Source organism: Saimiri boliviensis, chromosome 2, assembly GCF_048565385.1.
Source record: "Saimiri boliviensis isolate mSaiBol1 chromosome 2, mSaiBol1.pri, whole genome shotgun sequence".
In the NCBI taxonomy this organism is placed as follows: Eukaryota; Metazoa; Chordata; class Mammalia; order Primates; family Cebidae; genus Saimiri; species Saimiri boliviensis.
Genome location: NC_133450.1, coordinates 238,602,332 through 238,620,525, shown reverse-complemented (window position 1 = coordinate 238,620,525; position 18,194 = coordinate 238,602,332). Strand labels below are relative to the sequence as shown.

The window sequence follows — 18,194 nt, the reverse complement described above, 5'->3', positions numbered from 1 at the left end:
AAAAAAAAAAAAGTACATTTGAAGTTACATTTTATTTAAACAGGTAAAAATGTATATGTCCTTTTAAAATGAAAATCCAAAGTAAGTGAATCAATAATACAAACATGTTTATAACAGTAATTAAAATAGAGGTAACATTTACCACTGTGAAAATATCACAGAAGTCAAATCACACTTAGATCTTCAGTGACCGAAATGTGCATCCCACACAGCAGGGGCTGGTGGACGGAAGATAAATTCCCCCTTCGGATGGGCCGTGGGCAGTCAAGTCCCCTCATCACCATCCATCAGCTCACACAGTGGGGCAGCTGGCTGCTGCGGCAATTCCACAGTTGTTCCTCCGGTCTTTGGCCATCTGTATGTAGCCATCCATGCCCCAGTATATACCCCAGCTGAAAGGAGAGCAGGTTTTCCGTTTCAGAGGAAGGATAAAGCACACTGGGTTATTAACGTAAACACTGCCAGAGCCACAGGCTTAACATAAAGAATCAGGAGATGCTGATGTTCCTGTTGCTCTCTTAGAAATTCTTGAGTCTAAACCTGCATATCACTTCCATCCCAGAGCCAAAACTGTGACCTTTCACAGAAGTGTAAAATCAGAAACAGAAAAAGGATAGCATGTCTTTCCAGCTAGATATGCTTCAGAATTAAGAAAATGTTCAAAATTTGGACATGCAGTAGGACAAATGCTATATTAATATCCCCAGCATGCTCATGATAGTATCTAGATGTTATAATCAATCATTAATATTCTATGTTCTACCTAAGGGGGATAAAGACTTCTGGGATTTCAAAATGTGCTTAAGGGCTTGTGGTATCTAAATACTAATTGCAAAAAAGGATTCCTTTTTGAATTTCAACTACAGGTATTTTTCTGGCAATTTATACCTGTTCCTCACCAGCCAATATTTGTTGTTATCTGACTCTGCCCCTTCATAGCCGTAGCCAGCCACCAGCATAGCATGATCCAGGGCCGCTCAACATAAATGCATGAGAGACAAAAATGAAGGCTTGGTGAGAAGCTCCCGAGGACACCTGACACTAACCCACCCTGTCACCCACAGGGAGGGAGGCATCTCTAAAATCAGTGAAATGACATGCAATCCAGATCAGCCTTAACAAGATCTATTATTATCAAGGCTAGGGATTTAGGCTCTCATCTTCAACTAGCAGAAATAGAAATTAGCATAATCTTTCATAAAAAACTTTCCTACAGGCATAAAAGACCACTATTTTTGTAATTCTACCTTAGAATATCAGTCTTAAAAGCACAGAACACCAAAATCCTTGAATAAAAAGGCTCTTTTCAGATTTAATCACAGAAGTAAGAATCTTTGGAAGAATTCTATGAATATAACAATTAGATAATATTTAAGTAAATTAAACTATAAATAATATAGCTATTTATAAAGTTATGAGGTACTTATTTTCATGGAGATATGCTCAGCATCAAGTGGAAGCATCAAGTATGAATACTGCATGTATAGAGCCCATCATGCTGGTATGTCATGGTGGCTTACTTTTTCTGCAATAATTTCTATGAAGAAAGATGTTTACCTTTTCTGTAGAACTGGAAGGAGACATGGCTTGCATGAACAGCAACAGAGGTGGGCCCCACAGTTGCCACTGCCTTCGTCAGGTTCTCCTCCCTTGAAGGGATGTCCACAAAGCCAGTGTCATTAGCAGCAGAGTACTTCGGATTGTACCTACAGGTTTTAACCTGTTAAAGGTAAACAGGGAAGAGACATGATTACTGCCATCCTTCTCCCGGGGAACATGAGTCAGAACCACAACACCCAGCAGTTTGCAGCACAGAATTTCTGAGTCAACACTGTTATAAATCATCCAAGGAAGTTGAAATGTTACTATTAATAGTGAATTTGAAAATGAAAATTAGCTCCATTCGCTTCAATGAGACTCCTAGGTTTACTTTTCATAAGACATTTTTCACAATGGAGAAATGTGTTTGGTATATGTGGAATGGTTTGTATATTCTCCATGTTACACAGAAGCAAGAACAGTTATGTGTTAACCGTGTAATCACAGAACTGTGCAAAGGCTATAACTTGTAATGACAATGTTGACAGTTTGCAGATATAGATTCCCCCATCTAAAATGTGAATTCTGAAAAGCGTCTTATCTCTGAAAGTGTCCCAGTAAAACAAAGCGGGATTGGCAGCAAGAAAAGGAGCTCTCATGTGAATAGGATGCCTCAGAGTCCAGGCCTCTGCTCTGCTGAACATACTGGAAGGAATTATCCATTAAGCTATCATCACAGCCCTGATTGCCTTGAGGCCCAGAGCAGTCTACCAGATTCTGCTCACTCAGTGAGATAACACACACGCAGAGCAAGACTTTTAACAACAGCTCGTATATCTGAATACCCCTTAAAAATGTGAACTGCATGTTTCTGACAGTCTACCACAGCACAAATGTCAATCACTTCTTGGCTTTCCTGGGGTGAGGTGATGAGAGGTCTGAACCTGACACTGTCTCACCTGATTCTTCACAGGAGTCACATAGCCTTTCTCTCCAGTCCACAGACGTGGGAACCTCAAGAAGCAGAGGTTCCTGGAACACTTTCCCCTCCTTGTGCTTCTGATATTGAAAACCATTCATCACCTGCCTGAATTCTTCATTGGTCTTCAAGGAAAAGTAAATAAAATGTTAAAAAGCAAGAGATTCATTTGGTAAAGAACAGAGGAGAGAAAAGCCCAGAGTTCAGCCATCCACAGCACACTCACCATGTCCCCAAAGGCATTCATGGCCATTGTGAAGCTGTTTCCCTTGCCTGTATCCCTGGTTGTGCTGCTCCGTCACCTTCATGTTCTCCTCCCACACTGCTGTCCTCCGTTTTTCTTCATTCTAGAGACAAACATGTAACTGATGCTCTTTATTTCTATCTAAAAGCCAACCTGTGCTTACCAAGTGAATCTTCAGACAGACATGAAAGAGAAACCATGGCAAGGGAAGGCTCGACACCCCTGGAAGCTATTCTCCAGGCTGAGACACAACAGGGGTGTATGCCCGTATCATGCTCAGAATTGTTGCCATTAGGTTATTGGTAAGAGATGGCCTCTAGAAGCTACTCTCTGGCCATATGATCCCAATAGCAAGGCCCCTTGCTCTGGGGTGCCCCTGGACAGTTTCAGGTGCCACCAATGCCATATAATCTCTTGTGCTTTGCCTTCTGTTCTATTGTGCAGCTAAAATGTGATCACGTGCTAGTGCAGCTGAGGCAATTCCCAGGCAAAAGGCAGCCAGGAGGAGTGAAGGATTCATGTTTCAAAACCTAGGAAGAGTAAAGAAATGAGGATCTGATTAGATCAATCCTGAAAAGCCATCTGACTGCTCCCTGAGGAACTAGGGCCACCACGGTAGAATAAAAATCTCTGAATGATTCTCCCAGGCATTTACCCAAGGACTGCGGAAGCGGCCAAGGATCTGGTTGGAGAAAAACAGGGCAAGTGCAGGGATTGGATGGACCCACCAAATAAAAGGCAGCCTGTCCAGAGCGGTAGGAGTTGAAACCGTTCATGCGATGATAATTTAGCTTATAAAAAGGATAGGAAGGTACCCTGTGGGCGAGAAGCTTAAGGCAACAACCAGGAAACTAGGAAGCAGTTGGCCCAGGTGCAGTACCAATCGTGCTGAGGTCATCCAGGCCAAACCTCACTGATGAAGACATCTAGTCTCAAGAAGGGACAAAGGGATCCCCAATAATCGGGAAGTCACTTCACACCTTGTTCTTGGCTAATACACAGCAGAAGGTGAGCTGTTTTCCAAACTCCCCTTGTAATGAAACAGTTCTTGAATGTCTTCCCAGGAGAAACTGGGAAGGAGAGCACCCACCTACCGCGGCTCCAGTCCTACAGGCGGGCTAGTCCTCCCAACACTCCAACCTCCCCACCCCCCACAGAGCATAAACCTGATCAGGTGGCCGGACCGCTGGAAGCCAGAGTCCCCAGTGTCCGCACCCACACAGGGGTAGGCGGCTTCCCCGGCTTTGGGCTGGGGTCCCAGGCCAGGTCCCCTGCCTCTTGCTCACGCCCTCTGCTCATGTTCACTGTGGCTCCAGGACCCGGGTGGCGTTGCAGGGAGCAAGGGGCGCCTCTGCCTTATTTGCTGGGGTCGAACCTCCCTATGCCACCCTACCAGCAACATCTGGCCTGAGGTCCATCTTACACCAGCAACATCTGCTCCAAGCTCCATCTTGCTTGGAGCTCCTTGATGCTCAGAGGTCTATCTGATCTGAGCTCCATCTGGTTTCAAACTCCAATTCCTCCAAGCTCCATCCTGCTCTGAGCTCCATCTTACACCAGGAAACAACTTCTGCAAGCTCTGTCTTACTTGGAGGTAATTCTTGCTCAAAGCTCTGTCTCCTCCTAGCACCATCTTGCTCAGAGCTCCAATCACTCTGATCTGTATCTGGCTTTAAGCACCATCTGCACAGATCTTAATTTTTCTCAGAGTTCTGATCATTCTGAGGTTCATCTTGCTCTGAGCACCATCCACTTGGAGCTCCAGATTGCTCTGATTACCATCTGCTTGGAAGCAATTTCTGTGAGCTCCATCTGTTCTGAGCTCTAATCACTCTAAGCTCCATCTTGCTGTGAGTACTACATGCTGAGAGCTCCGTATGCTCTGAGCTCCATCGTGCTCAGAGCTCCAATCACTCTCAGCTCCATTTTGCTCTGAGCACCATCTTCTCCAAGCTCCATCTAGCTCTTAGCTCCATCTTACACAGAGAAACAACAGCTCCAGGCTCCATCTTGCTTGGAGTTCCTTCTTGTCTGAGCCTAATCTGCTCCGAGCTCCATCCTGCTCAGTTCTCCAATCACTCTGAGCTCCATCTTCCTCTGAGCACCATCTGCTCTGAGCTCCTGTAACTTCCAGCTCCATCGAGCTCTTAGCTCCATTTTACACAGAGGAACATCAGCTCCAAGCTTCATCTTGCTTGGAGCTCCTTCTTGTCTGAGCTTAATCTGCTCAGAATTTAACCTGCTCTGAGCTCCATCTTGCTCAGAGCTCCAGTCACTCTGAGCTCCATCTTGCTCTGAGCATCATCTGCTCAGAATGAACCTATATAGATTCATTAGAATTTGGTTCAGCTGCATAAGTAAAACAAAAGGTAATAGCGGCTTTATTTTTTTTCTCACAAAAGATGTCTGAAGGGAGAGAGTCCTGGGGTGGGATGGCAGCCCCATGGTCATTGTGTCTCAGGCTTTTAGCTTTTTGCTTTGCCATCCTCAATGCTTGATTTCCATGTTATGATCTAAAGTGGCTGCTGGAACTCCAGCCATTACAACTGCATTCTGGGAAGAAGGGAGGGAGAAAGAAGGGAAGGAAGGAGAAATAAAGGGAGAAAGGAAAAAAGAATCCTTTTCTTTTTTAAACAATGGCTTCCTTAAATGATAGCTTATAGTAATTTATCTCTGTCATTGTCTACAACTTACCTGGCCATACAGGAGACTGGAAAATCTACTATTAAAGTGTAGGTAGCAATGTGCCTCGAATTAGGTTCAGTTACTAAGACAGAGGGTTGGGATAGGCAGCTAGCAATTTTCCTTATACTACCATTTCATTATTATTTTTTAAGTGTCAGGGTGTGCCTGGTCCCAAAAGCTTACAAGCAAAATTAATAATTGACTTTGGAGTCAATTATTTTTGAAGTAACACTGCAATCTTGAATTCAGCAGGAAACAAGCAAGTTAAGTGTGTGAACTAACGATTCCAGCCCCCCAACCTTCCCGGTATTCCCATGAACAATATTCACTGGTTCCAAGCTACACATTTGAAACATACAAAAAACTGTTCTGAGGCCAAAGAACAGCATGTGTAGTTTGGTTTGTGCCACCAAGGGATGAGAGAGCTTGTGCATCACACTAAGTTAAATAACCAGACAGAAAGAAAAAGATTCGATGATCTCATATGTAGACTGCATAACTTAGGGGCTCAAATAGACTGAGGTAGAGAATGAAACATTGGAGGTGGGAGGGAAAATGAGGAGATGGAGCATGAACAAGTAGAGACCTGATGTGCAGGGGGTCTGAAGGAAATCGTCTTAGGAATTTTTGTTGAATAAGATTTTAGCTGCTATTTTCACACACTTAAAAATCTGAGAAGAGAGATGTGCTAATCTGCTTTACCATGGTAACAATTTTAGTTTCTGTATTCCATAATATGTTGTAAACCTCAAATATACACAACAAAATTTCTTTAAAATAAAAATAAAAATCCATCACACTTCTACATCCTAACATTGAACATGTGGAAATCAAAATTAAACACATGATACTATGTACAGTCACTTGAAAGAAAATGTAATACTAAGGTATAAGTAAAAACATGGACAAGAAGGTGGGTACAAATATTAAAAATCAAAATATCTTCCTAAAATTTAGAAAATACAAAAAGGTACCTGCCATATCCATTTACAAAGGAAGAGCAGATTAGACATACATAGATGCATGTTAAAAACAGGGCTGAGTGAAACATTAAGTATTGATGATGGATACATAAATTGAAAACGAATGTCCACAAACAATAAGAAACATGTATTGACACTCATACAGAGAAAAGGATGCGCATCAATGCATTACAGTGTAGACGAGGAATAAAACTGGGCCGTGGAAATAAAGGAGAGTGAATGAGTAAATAAACAGGACCGGTCCTTGAGCAATTAACCCAAGGAATATACCTCAGCCCTCTACACTTGATGCCAAAACCACTCTACTGTATTCCCTCCAATAAAAATAGTCTTTTTTTCCAGGGGAAGGATTCTTAATCATTGACATTCTATGGAAATGCTGGTGTATGGAGGTGGTAATAAAAATAGTGACTTTTACCTGTATGATTGTGTTCAAATTCTCTGTAGACTATGCTTTCGTTTATTGCCTGCAGTAGACAATGGCCACGCCCAGTGTCCCACATTGGGTAGGCTACTGCACCACCGAGAGTTTCTTTTTTTTTTTTTTAAGACGGAGTTTCGCTCTTGTCACCCAGGCTGGAGTGCAATGGCGCGATCTCGGCTCACCGCAACCTCTGCCTCCTGGGTTCAAGCAATTCTCCTGCCTCAGCCTCCCGTAGAGTTCCTTAACAAGAAAATGTGCTAGTATTGGTACCGTGACCTCCAAACACCCTCATTTTAGTGTGCATGGCGTGCTGTCTTACTTTAGGTAGGGTGGAGGATTTTGGTCCTTTTGAGAGGCTTCAGTTGCTCACAGCATTGGGTGAGTTACAACTCATACCACCATGATGTATGTGGCCTGGAGGTGGTGATTTTGATGTCGTCCTTTGGGAAAGAGTGTCACTGTCACCTATATACAACACAGAACATTTTATATGCCCTTCGACACGTTTACATGCTCCAAGAAACACCAAGTCCTTTTCTTCCTCTCCTGTGAGATAAGATTTTAAGAAGAAAATGTGTCTGCAGGAACCAGTCATCCCCTTGTGCTTACTTGCAATGTCTGGCTAACTTTCAACCTGTGGGTCTGTCCACCAACCCTACAAAACCTCATACCGCTCCCTTCCCGAATGCCTGCCTCTCCCCCTCTCTTCCTCCCCACCATCAGAAAACAGGCAGAGAGATACACAGTCATCAGCTGCTCAGACTTGAATTTATTTTAGTCATCATCAGTGGTGATGATTTTTCTCTTTTTCTTTTTAGACTGGTCACGTGAGAAGGGGGAAAGAGTAGAACAAGGAGTTCCATCTGTAACTGACTGTGAACAATCAATCGAGATCCTTTCTCCATGTTTGACGAATCCTTTTCACTGTCATCTGATGTCGAAGGAATGTTTTTATTGGACTTCCAACCCTCTTCAGATCTTTCGGACTCTGTGTCTTCGCCCTCCTCTGAGTATTCTTCACATGATTTTAAGTCATCCTCCTGTGAGGTTTCTTTATCTGAGTCTTGGTTTTCATTCATCTCCTCTTGGATTGGATCCGTGGAGTTCTCTCCATGGATGTCCAGGTCTTTGTACTTCTCTGAAGCTGGTTCCAATATGGTTGGATTTTGATTCTTCTCTTGGACTGGATCCATGGAGTTCTTGTCATTCTTCTTTCGATTTGAATTTATTTTCTTATCCTTCCCGTAGTAAAACACTGATGTTGTTGGGTGTTCTGATTTTTTTTTTGCTTTTTTAAAGTTTGTTCTGATTTTTTTGTTCTTTTTGAGTTTGGTTCAGAGTCTAAGACTCTGTTCGGTGTCTCCTGTGTCTGGTAAGAAAACAGGGAGAGGCCAGAAAGACATTATTTAGGGTGAATAGGATAGAGACTGGAGAGCCAGGGGTGTTTTATGAGAAGGAATGCAGGTTGAGAAAGGGATTTGTGCCAGAGAAGAACAAGGTGGAATCATAGGGTAGGGATCTACGGGGAGGAAGAGGAGGAGCATGGCGAGGGCCATCTGTGTTAGTGCAAACTGCACCATTCTGTAAGCTCTTTGTTATTTTGCAGGCCTTGGTCAAAGTGAAACATTCCATGGGGGTTCAGGCTGTGAGAAACATCCTGCCTAACCACCTCACCACAAGGCGGTCAAAGTCTCAACTAAAAAAACACTTCTATCGCATCTTGCTTGGCAACGTTCTGTGGAATATCACCACCAGAAAAAGGGCCAAACCACCTGATCATAAGCACATCTCATAAATAACCTGCCGGTCAGCAAACCATACTGCCCAGATCCCTCCCATCCATACCTGTAAGTACCCCAGCCTGTAAGCAGTGGTAGGCTCTGGCGTTAAAATAAAAGGGGTAGAATTGTAGGAACCACATTACATGGAGGCCTGGAATTTATTTAATATGTCCCACTCCAAGATAGGGGTAGGGCACTGAGGGATAACCAGGAAAGAGTGGGTGAAGCGGGGTTTTCAGTAGTTTGTATAATGAAAGACCAGTCTGTGCCTAGAGGGGATTCCACTGAATCTCACTATAGACGTAGAAGAACTGAAAAGTGGTCTAAAATATTCTGGTAAAACTGAGTAACTAGTTTTCTTATTGAGTGCCGCCCCCATCTGTGAGTCTATCTTTTACTCTCACCTTCGCTTTAAAACCTAACAATCTTACTTTGTCATTTTCGTTGACTTTTATGTCACAGGGGCTCTTCCTCTTTCCACCACTGGTACTAGCCTTCAGATGTTCCATGATGTTACAGAATGTCTATACTATGCTTTTTAAGAGGGTAGGCTTACACAGCTGTATAGAAACTTCCTAGTGGGGTGTCCCAGAGCTCCTGCTCGCCCTATATATACCCTCCTGGTGACAAGGCAAAGCCACACTCTTCAGCTTTGTTTGATGATACAGTGTGGCAGTCCTAGGATGGCTTTGACATCACAAAGTACCACCCTGACAACTCCCTGGGCTTGGGGGCAAAGGATGAAAGGGATGTAGAGAAAACCAAATGCTGTTTTTGGATCAACATGCCCACCAGAAATTGGGATTACACATCAGACAGACCTTTCTTCAAATCTCACCATGGCAGCCTATTGACCTGACCGTGGAGCTAGGAATTTATTTTAATCCATTGAGCAGTCTAAATTAGTAATACTAAATCAAAACCATAATTATATCCCTAGTCCAAAATTGTATGTCTAATCTAGAACTTCAAAAGAAAACTGAACCAGTTCAACACACTCCTGTGTAATTTCTTTTTACAAGTGCTCTCCACAGTTACCAATAAGCAATTCACTTTTAATTGTACAATCATTTTCTGAACCAAGATGTAAAGTCATCTGTGAAGCAAAAGGAAGATCCTTCCCACCATCTAAGGTAACATGAAATGCACATAAATTAGGAAAGCATCCCTAGGGCTGGCACCACAAAAAGCAGTAGCCAGCAGAAGCAGCGTTTTTTGAAAACCTTTCCGGCTCCCCACCCACCCTGCCGAGAACTGCAGCACTTACTTTTCATCCGCAAACTTCTCAGCTGTGAAGTCCCCCTGCCTCTCGGTCTCATAGGGTCGGTATTCCCTGTAGGGTCTCTGCTCGGCTCTTTCAAGCATCCTCTCGGGCCCACGGCTGTCATTCCATCCTGGCTGCTCCCCTCTTCTAGGGGTCCGCTTCTGGCCTACCAGAAAATCAAAGCAGAGAGCTGGAACACAACGTCTGCGAGAGTATTAAACTTTACAGGTACTTGCAAATTTTAAGTTGTTGATACTACGACTGCCCACAGTCTACTACTTTTTAATAGAACATTACTATTAAATCATGCTTTCCCTACAGCCTAGAAAGTATATGACAAACTAAGCCCACCTATAATTACAGGCGCCTCCCAAAAGCTGTGACAGTCGGTGTATTTTACTAAATACGCTACAGTTCACAAAAGCAGCTTGACAAAAACACCATATGGAACCCCTATCTAGAAAATGAAAGAATACCCTGTATTTCAGACTGTACTTTTAGAATCCCAACTGCACATAAAACCACGGCAACCATGGCTAATCACTGGCATACTACTAAGGTTTTTGTTTCTATTTATTTATTTATACTTGAGACAGAGTCTCACTCTGTCACACAGGCTGGACTGCAGTGCACTGTGCAATCTCGTCTCACTGCAACCTCTGCCTCCCAGGCTCAAGCAGTTCTGTGCCTCAGCCTCCCGAGAAGCTGGGATCACAGGCATGCACCACCACACCCAGCTCATTTTTGCTATTTTTAGTAGAGACAGGGTTTCACCATGCTGGCCAGGCTGGTCTCAAACTCCCAGCTTCTAGCAATTCACCCACCTCAGCCTCCTGAAATTACATGGATGCTTTAAACATCTCACCTCAGCCTCCTGAAATTACTGGGATTACATGGATGAGCCACCGTGCCTGGCCAAGGTTTCTGTTTTTAAGAGTTTGTAGTTTCTATTTTTTATTTTTTTGAGACGGAGTTTCGCTCTTGTCACCCAGGCTGGAGTGCAATGGCGCGATCTCGGCTCACCGCAACCTCCGCCTCCTGGGTTCAGGCAATTCTCCTGCCTCAGCCTCCTGAGTAGCTGGGATTACAGGCACGTGCCACCATGCCCAGCTAATTTTTTGTAGTTTTTATATTTTTGTTTTGAAAACAGGTTTTCCTGCTATTCTATGAGATATATAGACTTGCAATTATAACTTCTTGAATATGGACCAAAACCTCCCAACTTGCCCGAGAGTCAGCCGGTACTTGAGGACATCTCTTTTGTCCCGAGAGTCTGGCACTTAGACGCCACACTGGGACCAGAGACTCTGGTCTTTTCCTCTCACCTTGCTTTACTCCCCTCTGGTTTTAACGCTTTAAACATCTTAAGCAAAGTCTAAGTTTGAAGCCGTCTGATACTTGGTAAATACATTGTGGAGAACTTTGTCACGTCTTTAATCTTCAAAAGTCTCTTTTTTTTGTATAAATTTAAAAGATCTCACTATGTGCAATTTTTACAATAGTGGCTTCAGTTTTTCTCAGTACAAATTACTCTTCACATTAGTTGCATAACTATAAAATATTACATTTATTCAAGTTAATGGGTTTTTTTTTTTTGAGACACAGTCTTGCTGTCATCCAGGCTGGAGTGCAGTGGTGTGATCTTGGCTCACTGCAGCCTCTGCCTCCCGGGTTCCAGCGATGTTCCTGCCTCAGTCTCCTGGGATTACAAGAGCATGCCACCATGCCTGGCTAATTTTTTTGTACGTTTAGTAGAGACAGGGTTTCACCATGTTGGCCAGGCTGGTCTCCAACTCCTGACCTCAGATGATCTGCCTACCTTGGCCTCCCAAAGTGCTGGGATTCTGGCATAAGCCACCATGGCTGGCCACGGATATATTTTTTAACTATTAGACTTCTCTCCCACTTAGAAAATACCTTAAGGAATATAATAAATACTTTTCTATTTTCCTTTTTTTTTTTTTTTTTTTGAGATGGAGTCTCGCTCTATCAACGGGCTGAGTGCAGTGGCGCGATCTGGCTCGCTGCAACTTCCATTTTCCAGTTTCAAGCAATTCTCCTGCTTCAGCCTCCCGAGTAACTGGGACTACAGGCACGTACCACGACACCTGGTTAATTTTTAAAAATATTTTTAGTAGAGACAGGGTTTCACCATGTTTGTCAGGATGGTCTCTATCTCTTGACCTCGTGATCCACCTGCCTCAGCCTCCCAAAGTGCTGGGATTAGAGGCGTGAGCCACTGCACCCAGCCTTTATTTTCCCATTTAATATTTTCTACCAAAACTTTATCATCTGGGTACAGATAAATCTTAATTGGTCTCATTTTTTTGGGGGTGGGGGGAGACAGAGTCTCGCTCTGTCACCAGGTGCCAGGCTGGAGTACAGTGGTGCAATCCTGGCTCACTGCAACCTCCACCTCCCGGGTTCAAGCAATTCTCCTGTCTCAGCCTCCCAAATAGCTGGAACTACAGGCATGCTACCACACCCAGCTAACTTTTGCATTTTTTAGTAGAGATGGGGTTTCACCATGTTGGCCAGGACGGTCTCGATCTCTTGGCCTTGTGATCCACCCGCCTCGGCCTCCCAAAGTGCTGGGATTACAGGCGTGAGCCACCGTGCCCAGCCAATTGGTCTCATTTTAAAGCAAAAATCATGTTTATGACATCACTAACATAAACTGTATAATTTATTCCTTGTCAACAAAGTATTTTTTTCAAGAGTGAAAAGTTGCACAACAGATCTAAATTCAACCTACTATAATTTTAATATCCCATAACCTAGAAATATTTAAATTCAATTTGTATCCTGTAGTGAGGTCACTATCTGAGCTTGTGATATGTTTCAGATATAGACAAGATGTTATCATAAATAGAGCATAACGCTTTATTTATTTATCTTTTTTGAGACCGAGTATCACTCTGTCGCCCAGGCTGGAGTACAGTGGCATGATCTTGGCTCACTGTAACCTCTGCCTCCCAGGTTCGAGCAATTCTCCATGCCTCACCTCCTGAGTAGCTGGGACTACAGGCACGTGCCACCATGCCCAGCTAAGTTTTGTATTTTTAGTAGAGATGGGGTTTTACCATATTGGCCAGGCTGGTCTCCATCTCCTCACCTCAAGTGACCCACCTGCCTTGGCCTCCCAAAGTACTGGGATTACAGGCACGAGCCACCACACCCAGCTTTACTTTTTTTTTGAGACAGAGTCTCACTCTATCATCCAGGCTGGAGTGCAGTGGCACGATCTTGGCTCACTGCAACCTCCACCTCCCAGGTTCGAGTGATTCTACCGCCTCAGCCTCCTGAGTAGCTGGGACTACAGGTGCCTGCCACCACGTTCGGCTACGTTTTTTGCATTTTTAATAGAGACGGGGATTCACCATGTTGGCCAGCTGGTCCTGAACTCCTGACCTCAGGTGATCCACCCATCTTGGCCTCCCAAAGTACTGAGGCATGAGCTACCACACTCAGATGCCTTTTTTTTTTTTGAGACATTCTCACTCTGTCATCCAGACTGCCGGGCTGGAGTGTAGTGGTACAATCTCAGCTCACTGCAACCTCTGACACCTGGTTTCAAGCAATTCTCAAGCCTCCTAGGTAGCCGGGATTACAGGCCTGTGCCACCATGCTTGGCTAATTTTTCTGTATCTTTACTAGAGACGGGGTTTGGCCATGTTGGCCAGGCTGGTCTTGAATGACCTCAGGTGATCCACCTGCCTCAACCTCCCAGAGTGTTAGGATTACACACATGAGCCACTGCACTCAGCAGAGCATTATGCTTTTATTGCAGACATATCAAGAAAATGACACTTTTTTTTTTTTTTTTTTTGACATGGTCTGTCACCCAGGCTGGAGTGCAGTGGTATGATAATAGCTCACTGCAGCCTTGACCCCTGGGACTCAAGTGATGTTCCCACCTCAGCCTCTTGAGTAGCTCAGACTCAGACCACAGGCATGCACCATCACACCCAGCTAATTTTTTTTTTTTTTTGGGTAGAGATAGGTCTCCTTTTGTTGCCCAGGCTAGTCTTGAACCCCTGAGCTCAAGTGATCCTCCCACCTAGCCTCCCAATGCTGGATAACGGGCATGAGCCACCACACAGCCCCCACTGTCACTGATACTTGTCCCCAGTTGCCCAGGAGTGGGCAACATCAGGTCTGGGCGCACATGCGTTAAGCGTTCAGAATTGGAAAAGGCGTTCAAAACGTAAGGCAGAAAAAGCCACTACGAAAGTCAATTATCTAACAAGTTCAAAATTATACTAGGTCATGACATAACACTCATCAGAAAATTTGTCAACGATAACAATACTCTTCCATATTTTTACCTCAGTGTAAAAAGAGTTATTTTAACACAGTTTCAGATTTCCTATTTCCAACCGACAGTTTTAAAAACATCTTTTAGTATCTCCACTCAACTACACAATTACGTAGGTGCTTATCCCACCTTTCTGCTTCCTCCAATTTTGTTGTTGTTGTTTTGGGTTTTTTGCTTTTTGGTTTTTTGAGATGGAGTGTCACTCTGTCACCCAGCCTGGAGTGCAGTGGTACAATCTCAGCTCACTAAAACCTCTGCCTTCTGGGTTCAAGCTATTCTCTTGTCTCAGGCTCCCCAGTAGCTGGGATTACAGACACGTGCCACCACGCCTGGCTAATTTTTGTATTTTTAATAGAGACGGGGTTTCACCATGTTGGTCAGGCTGATCTCAAACTCCTGACCTCGTGATCCACCTGACTCGGCCTCCAAAGTGCTGGGATTACAGGCGTGAGCCACTGCACCCGGCCCCTCCAAGTTATTTTTTAATTGTGTCAATTAAATTTGTAATTCATCAACCTTAAAATAGGACATCTACTGTACACCATATAAAAGCCTTTTCCAACAGTATAAACTGAAAACTGTTAAATACAACTGGCAACTTATTAGAATAATTATCAATATCAAGTAAACATTTCATTTTCCCTCCCAACCCCCCCAAAACAAACATAATTAGAATAATTATCAGTTTCAGGCAAACATCTCATTCTCCCTCCCAAACCTCCCACAACAAAGATAATCAGCATCCAGTTTTTTCCTCACAATTTAGCACTAAGAGATCAACACTGCCACGAACTGGGCTTGTTTTTCTGTGCTGGATCAGCAGCTCCAAGTGGAGTATGCAAGCACTGCATTTCACGAACCTTCCCAACGCAAGGCTGGCACATGCATTCGTCACCATCTAAACCAAGCCCATGTAAAGAAACAGAATACAATAAAAATTACAGTGAGATTTCCCACAAAATAAAGTTGAGCTTTGGTTCAACAAACATAATACTAAAAGGCTAGGAAAACCAAAACTGAAACGAACTCTCATGACTTCAAGAATGAACTCATTGAGCAAGGCTCACTCAAGGGTTTATGTAGATTGCTAGACAGATAGTCAGACATTTAAAACCTATATTTTTGGCCAGGCGTGGTGGCTCATGCCTGTAATCCCAGCAGTTTGGGAGGCCAAGGCAGGCAGATCACGAAGTCGAGAGATAGAGACCATCCTGGCCAACATGGTGAAACTCTGTCTCTAGTAAAACAAATATAAAAATTAGCTGGGCTTGGTGGCATGCACCTGTAGTCCCAGCTACTGGGGAGGCTGAGGCAGGAGAATCGCTTGAACACAGGAGGTAGAGGTTACAGTGAGCCGAGAGGGTGCTACTGCACTCCTGGTGACAGAAAATCAAGACTCCATCTCAAAAAAAGAAAAAGAAAAAGAAAATTAGCTGGGTGTGGTGGCAGATGCCTGTAATGCCAGCTACTCAGGAGGCTAAGTTAGAATTGCCTAAACCCAGGAGGTGGAGGCTGCAGTGAGCCATGATCATTGCATTGCAGACTGTCTCAAAAACAAACAAAAACCCTACATTTCCATACGAAAAGCTTGTGACTTCCACATTCTTTCAGGATTAGTATTTCTATGACATCAAATATATTTTATTTTTGTCTACACTAAACATTCACTTACAATATTGTAACAAAATTAAAAATTTGGTACAGTGTTTCATATCAACGAGGGCTACAAAACCTTGAGGGATTAGCTCTGACACCCATCATAAATTTAGTACAGCAACTACATAAATGGAAATTAATGAGCTGTTTGCACCTGAAAAAAAACACATATTTGGAAAAAGAACTTCAATGATAAAATTTCCATTCTAACTACAAAATCAACTAAATATCTTTAGTTGATTTCAAAAGCCAGATCACTTAGACGGAACAACTGACAGAAAAAAAGTTATGAGTGGACCACATGACAACATCAAGTGCAGGAAACAGGCTGCAACCCAGTTTGTATCATTTAAGTTTAGAAAGAAAAGAAATAGCCCTGTGCATTTATGTATATAAATGCAAAGTGTTAACAGCAGGAAAAATAAGAGAATTTTCACTTAACGTCATGCATTTTGGAACTGCTTAAAATTTTTATCACAAAAATGCATCACAATTTAAAAAAGGCTAAAAATCAATGTATTAACAGTACTACCTCGTCTCACGTTTTTCAGAATAGAAGATGTATTTTCATTTGTTAAAAAATAAATGGAGAAGAAAAGCTTACCCTTCCTCCATTCTTTTATTCATGTAAAAACGTTTAAGAGAAAAACATAAAAAAAAACAGGATATAAAATGCACAATGTATCTCCAGTCTCACGGTTTAGAGAGGCTCAAAAATTTACTGGCCTACCAAAGAGTCGTGAGATAGTCAATACCATTTTTTAAATCATTGTCAACATCTTTATTGTAGTGACTTGATTCTCGAGTGATGACCCTGGATTTAACTTTTCTCAAATAAAGGTAAACATGACCCAGCCGCACATCAAAGCCCGAATGCTTCAACCTGAGACCTTTCCACAGGGCTGCGATGCACAGTCGTTATCCAACAAGGAACCAACCAGTAAAACCAAGTTGAACACGCTGCCAAACGTTGGCAGCAGTGGTCAAACTACACATCTTAATGTCACACTCTGCAAACCTTGGGACCGCTGTCTCACTTAAAGAAAACAGAGGAAACCCAGGAGGAGCGCGGCCGGCTCTGCCACTGACGCAGTTCAGGTGGGAACGAACTCTCGGGCACCCTCCCCGACCGCGGGCAGCGGGACGCCAGGCTGCGCACCGCTTCTGCTTGCTCAACAGCGAGTGGGGAACTCCGAATATTCTTCACCGAAAGGTGAAAAACGCTTTTCTTAAAGCGGCCTTAAGTGATTTCTAAGTTCCACATCCCACCGACGCCGCACGCAGTACTGAAACGCGGTGCCCGCTGCCTGCTGGACGCTCCCGGGCCGGGAAGGGGCGAAGGCGCCAGGTCGGACCGCGCCAGGGACCCCCGCCCGCCGCGCCCGGGCCGGACGTCACAGGCCGCCCCGCGGTCGCCCAGGCCTCCCGCATCACAGAGACCCCCAGCCCCGGGGCCGGGCGCCCTCCTCCTCCCCACCGCGCCCTCGGGCGGCTCCGACCTCAATCCCGCAGAGGCCGGGCCGGAGGGTGCAGAAGGCCCCCGGCAGCCCGCACGTGGGCGCCCCGGGGTAGCGACCTCCGCGTTCGCCCCCACGCGCCACCCCAGCGACCCCCCTCGACTTCGTCCACCTTGCCGTGAAGGCTCAGTGCCAGGGCTGGGGGCTCCACCCCACGCCAAGCCTGCGCTTTCCCCGGAGCCCCGCACCCGGCGGGCGAGGGCTGGAACGCTGCGACCCCCGCCCCTCTCCTCCCACCTTCGGCGGCCACCGGGACCCTCAGCTCTCCCGGCTCCTCCCCGGCCCCGCCCCGGGACCCCGCCCCGGGACCCCGGCCTCACAGCGGGGCGCGCCGTGGCCGCTCCCCCGGTCCCCCCGCGTACCCGGCGACCGCAGGCCACCCCCGGGGCTGTCGGGCCCCTGCGCGCCGGGCGCCGGGAGGGTCTTGCGCTCCTTCTGCGACTCCCTCCGGCCCGCGCCGGCTCGGTGGCCCGAGGGCCCGGCCGGGCTCCTGCCTCCGCGGGGACCAGCCCCGGCCGCCACGCAGCCGAAACTCTCCTGCATCACGGCGCCGGCGGCGGCCACGGGGCTCCCGAGAGCGCCCTTCATGCCGCCGCGACCACAGCGGCCCGGGCGGGCAGCCCACGCGAGCGCGTCTCAGCGAAGCCCGCGGCGAGGACCCATGCTGCCCGCCCCGCCGCCGCCGCCGCCGCCCTCCCGGCCCTACTCACCTGGCAAGTGACAGTTAAGCCCGCACGTGCGCCGCCGCCGCCCGCCCCTCCTCACCCAACAGCCAATCAGCGTGCGGGGAGACGCCCCCTTTCC

General features: G+C 45.4%; 1 protein-coding gene across 2 annotated transcripts; it reads right to left on the bottom strand.

Moving 5' to 3' along the window:
• Positions 1 to 13: 13 nt before the first annotated feature.
• Positions 14 to 18,077, bottom strand: LOC101051131 (intracellular hyaluronan-binding protein 4-like). Of its 2 annotated transcripts, XR_012516701.1 has the most exons (6): positions 17,753 to 18,077; positions 9,903 to 10,065; positions 2,745 to 2,865; positions 2,499 to 2,643; positions 1,558 to 1,720; positions 14 to 392 (listed from the first exon to the last, which is right to left on the bottom strand). XR_012516701.1 is itself a non-coding variant. In XM_039475116.2 (3 exons), the coding sequence occupies exons 1-3, from the start codon at positions 17,976 to 17,978 to the stop codon at positions 8,196 to 8,198; spliced, it is 417 nt and encodes a 138-aa protein (XP_039331050.2). In that variant the 5' UTR covers positions 17,979 to 18,077; the 3' UTR covers positions 8,073 to 8,195. The 2 variants fall into 2 exon arrangements, 1 of the variants encoding a protein (XP_039331050.2); XM_039475116.2 differs by lacking the exons at positions 14 to 392; positions 1,558 to 1,720; positions 2,499 to 2,643; positions 2,745 to 2,865 and adding an exon at positions 8,073 to 8,223.
• Positions 18,078 to 18,194: the final 117 nt, after the last annotated feature.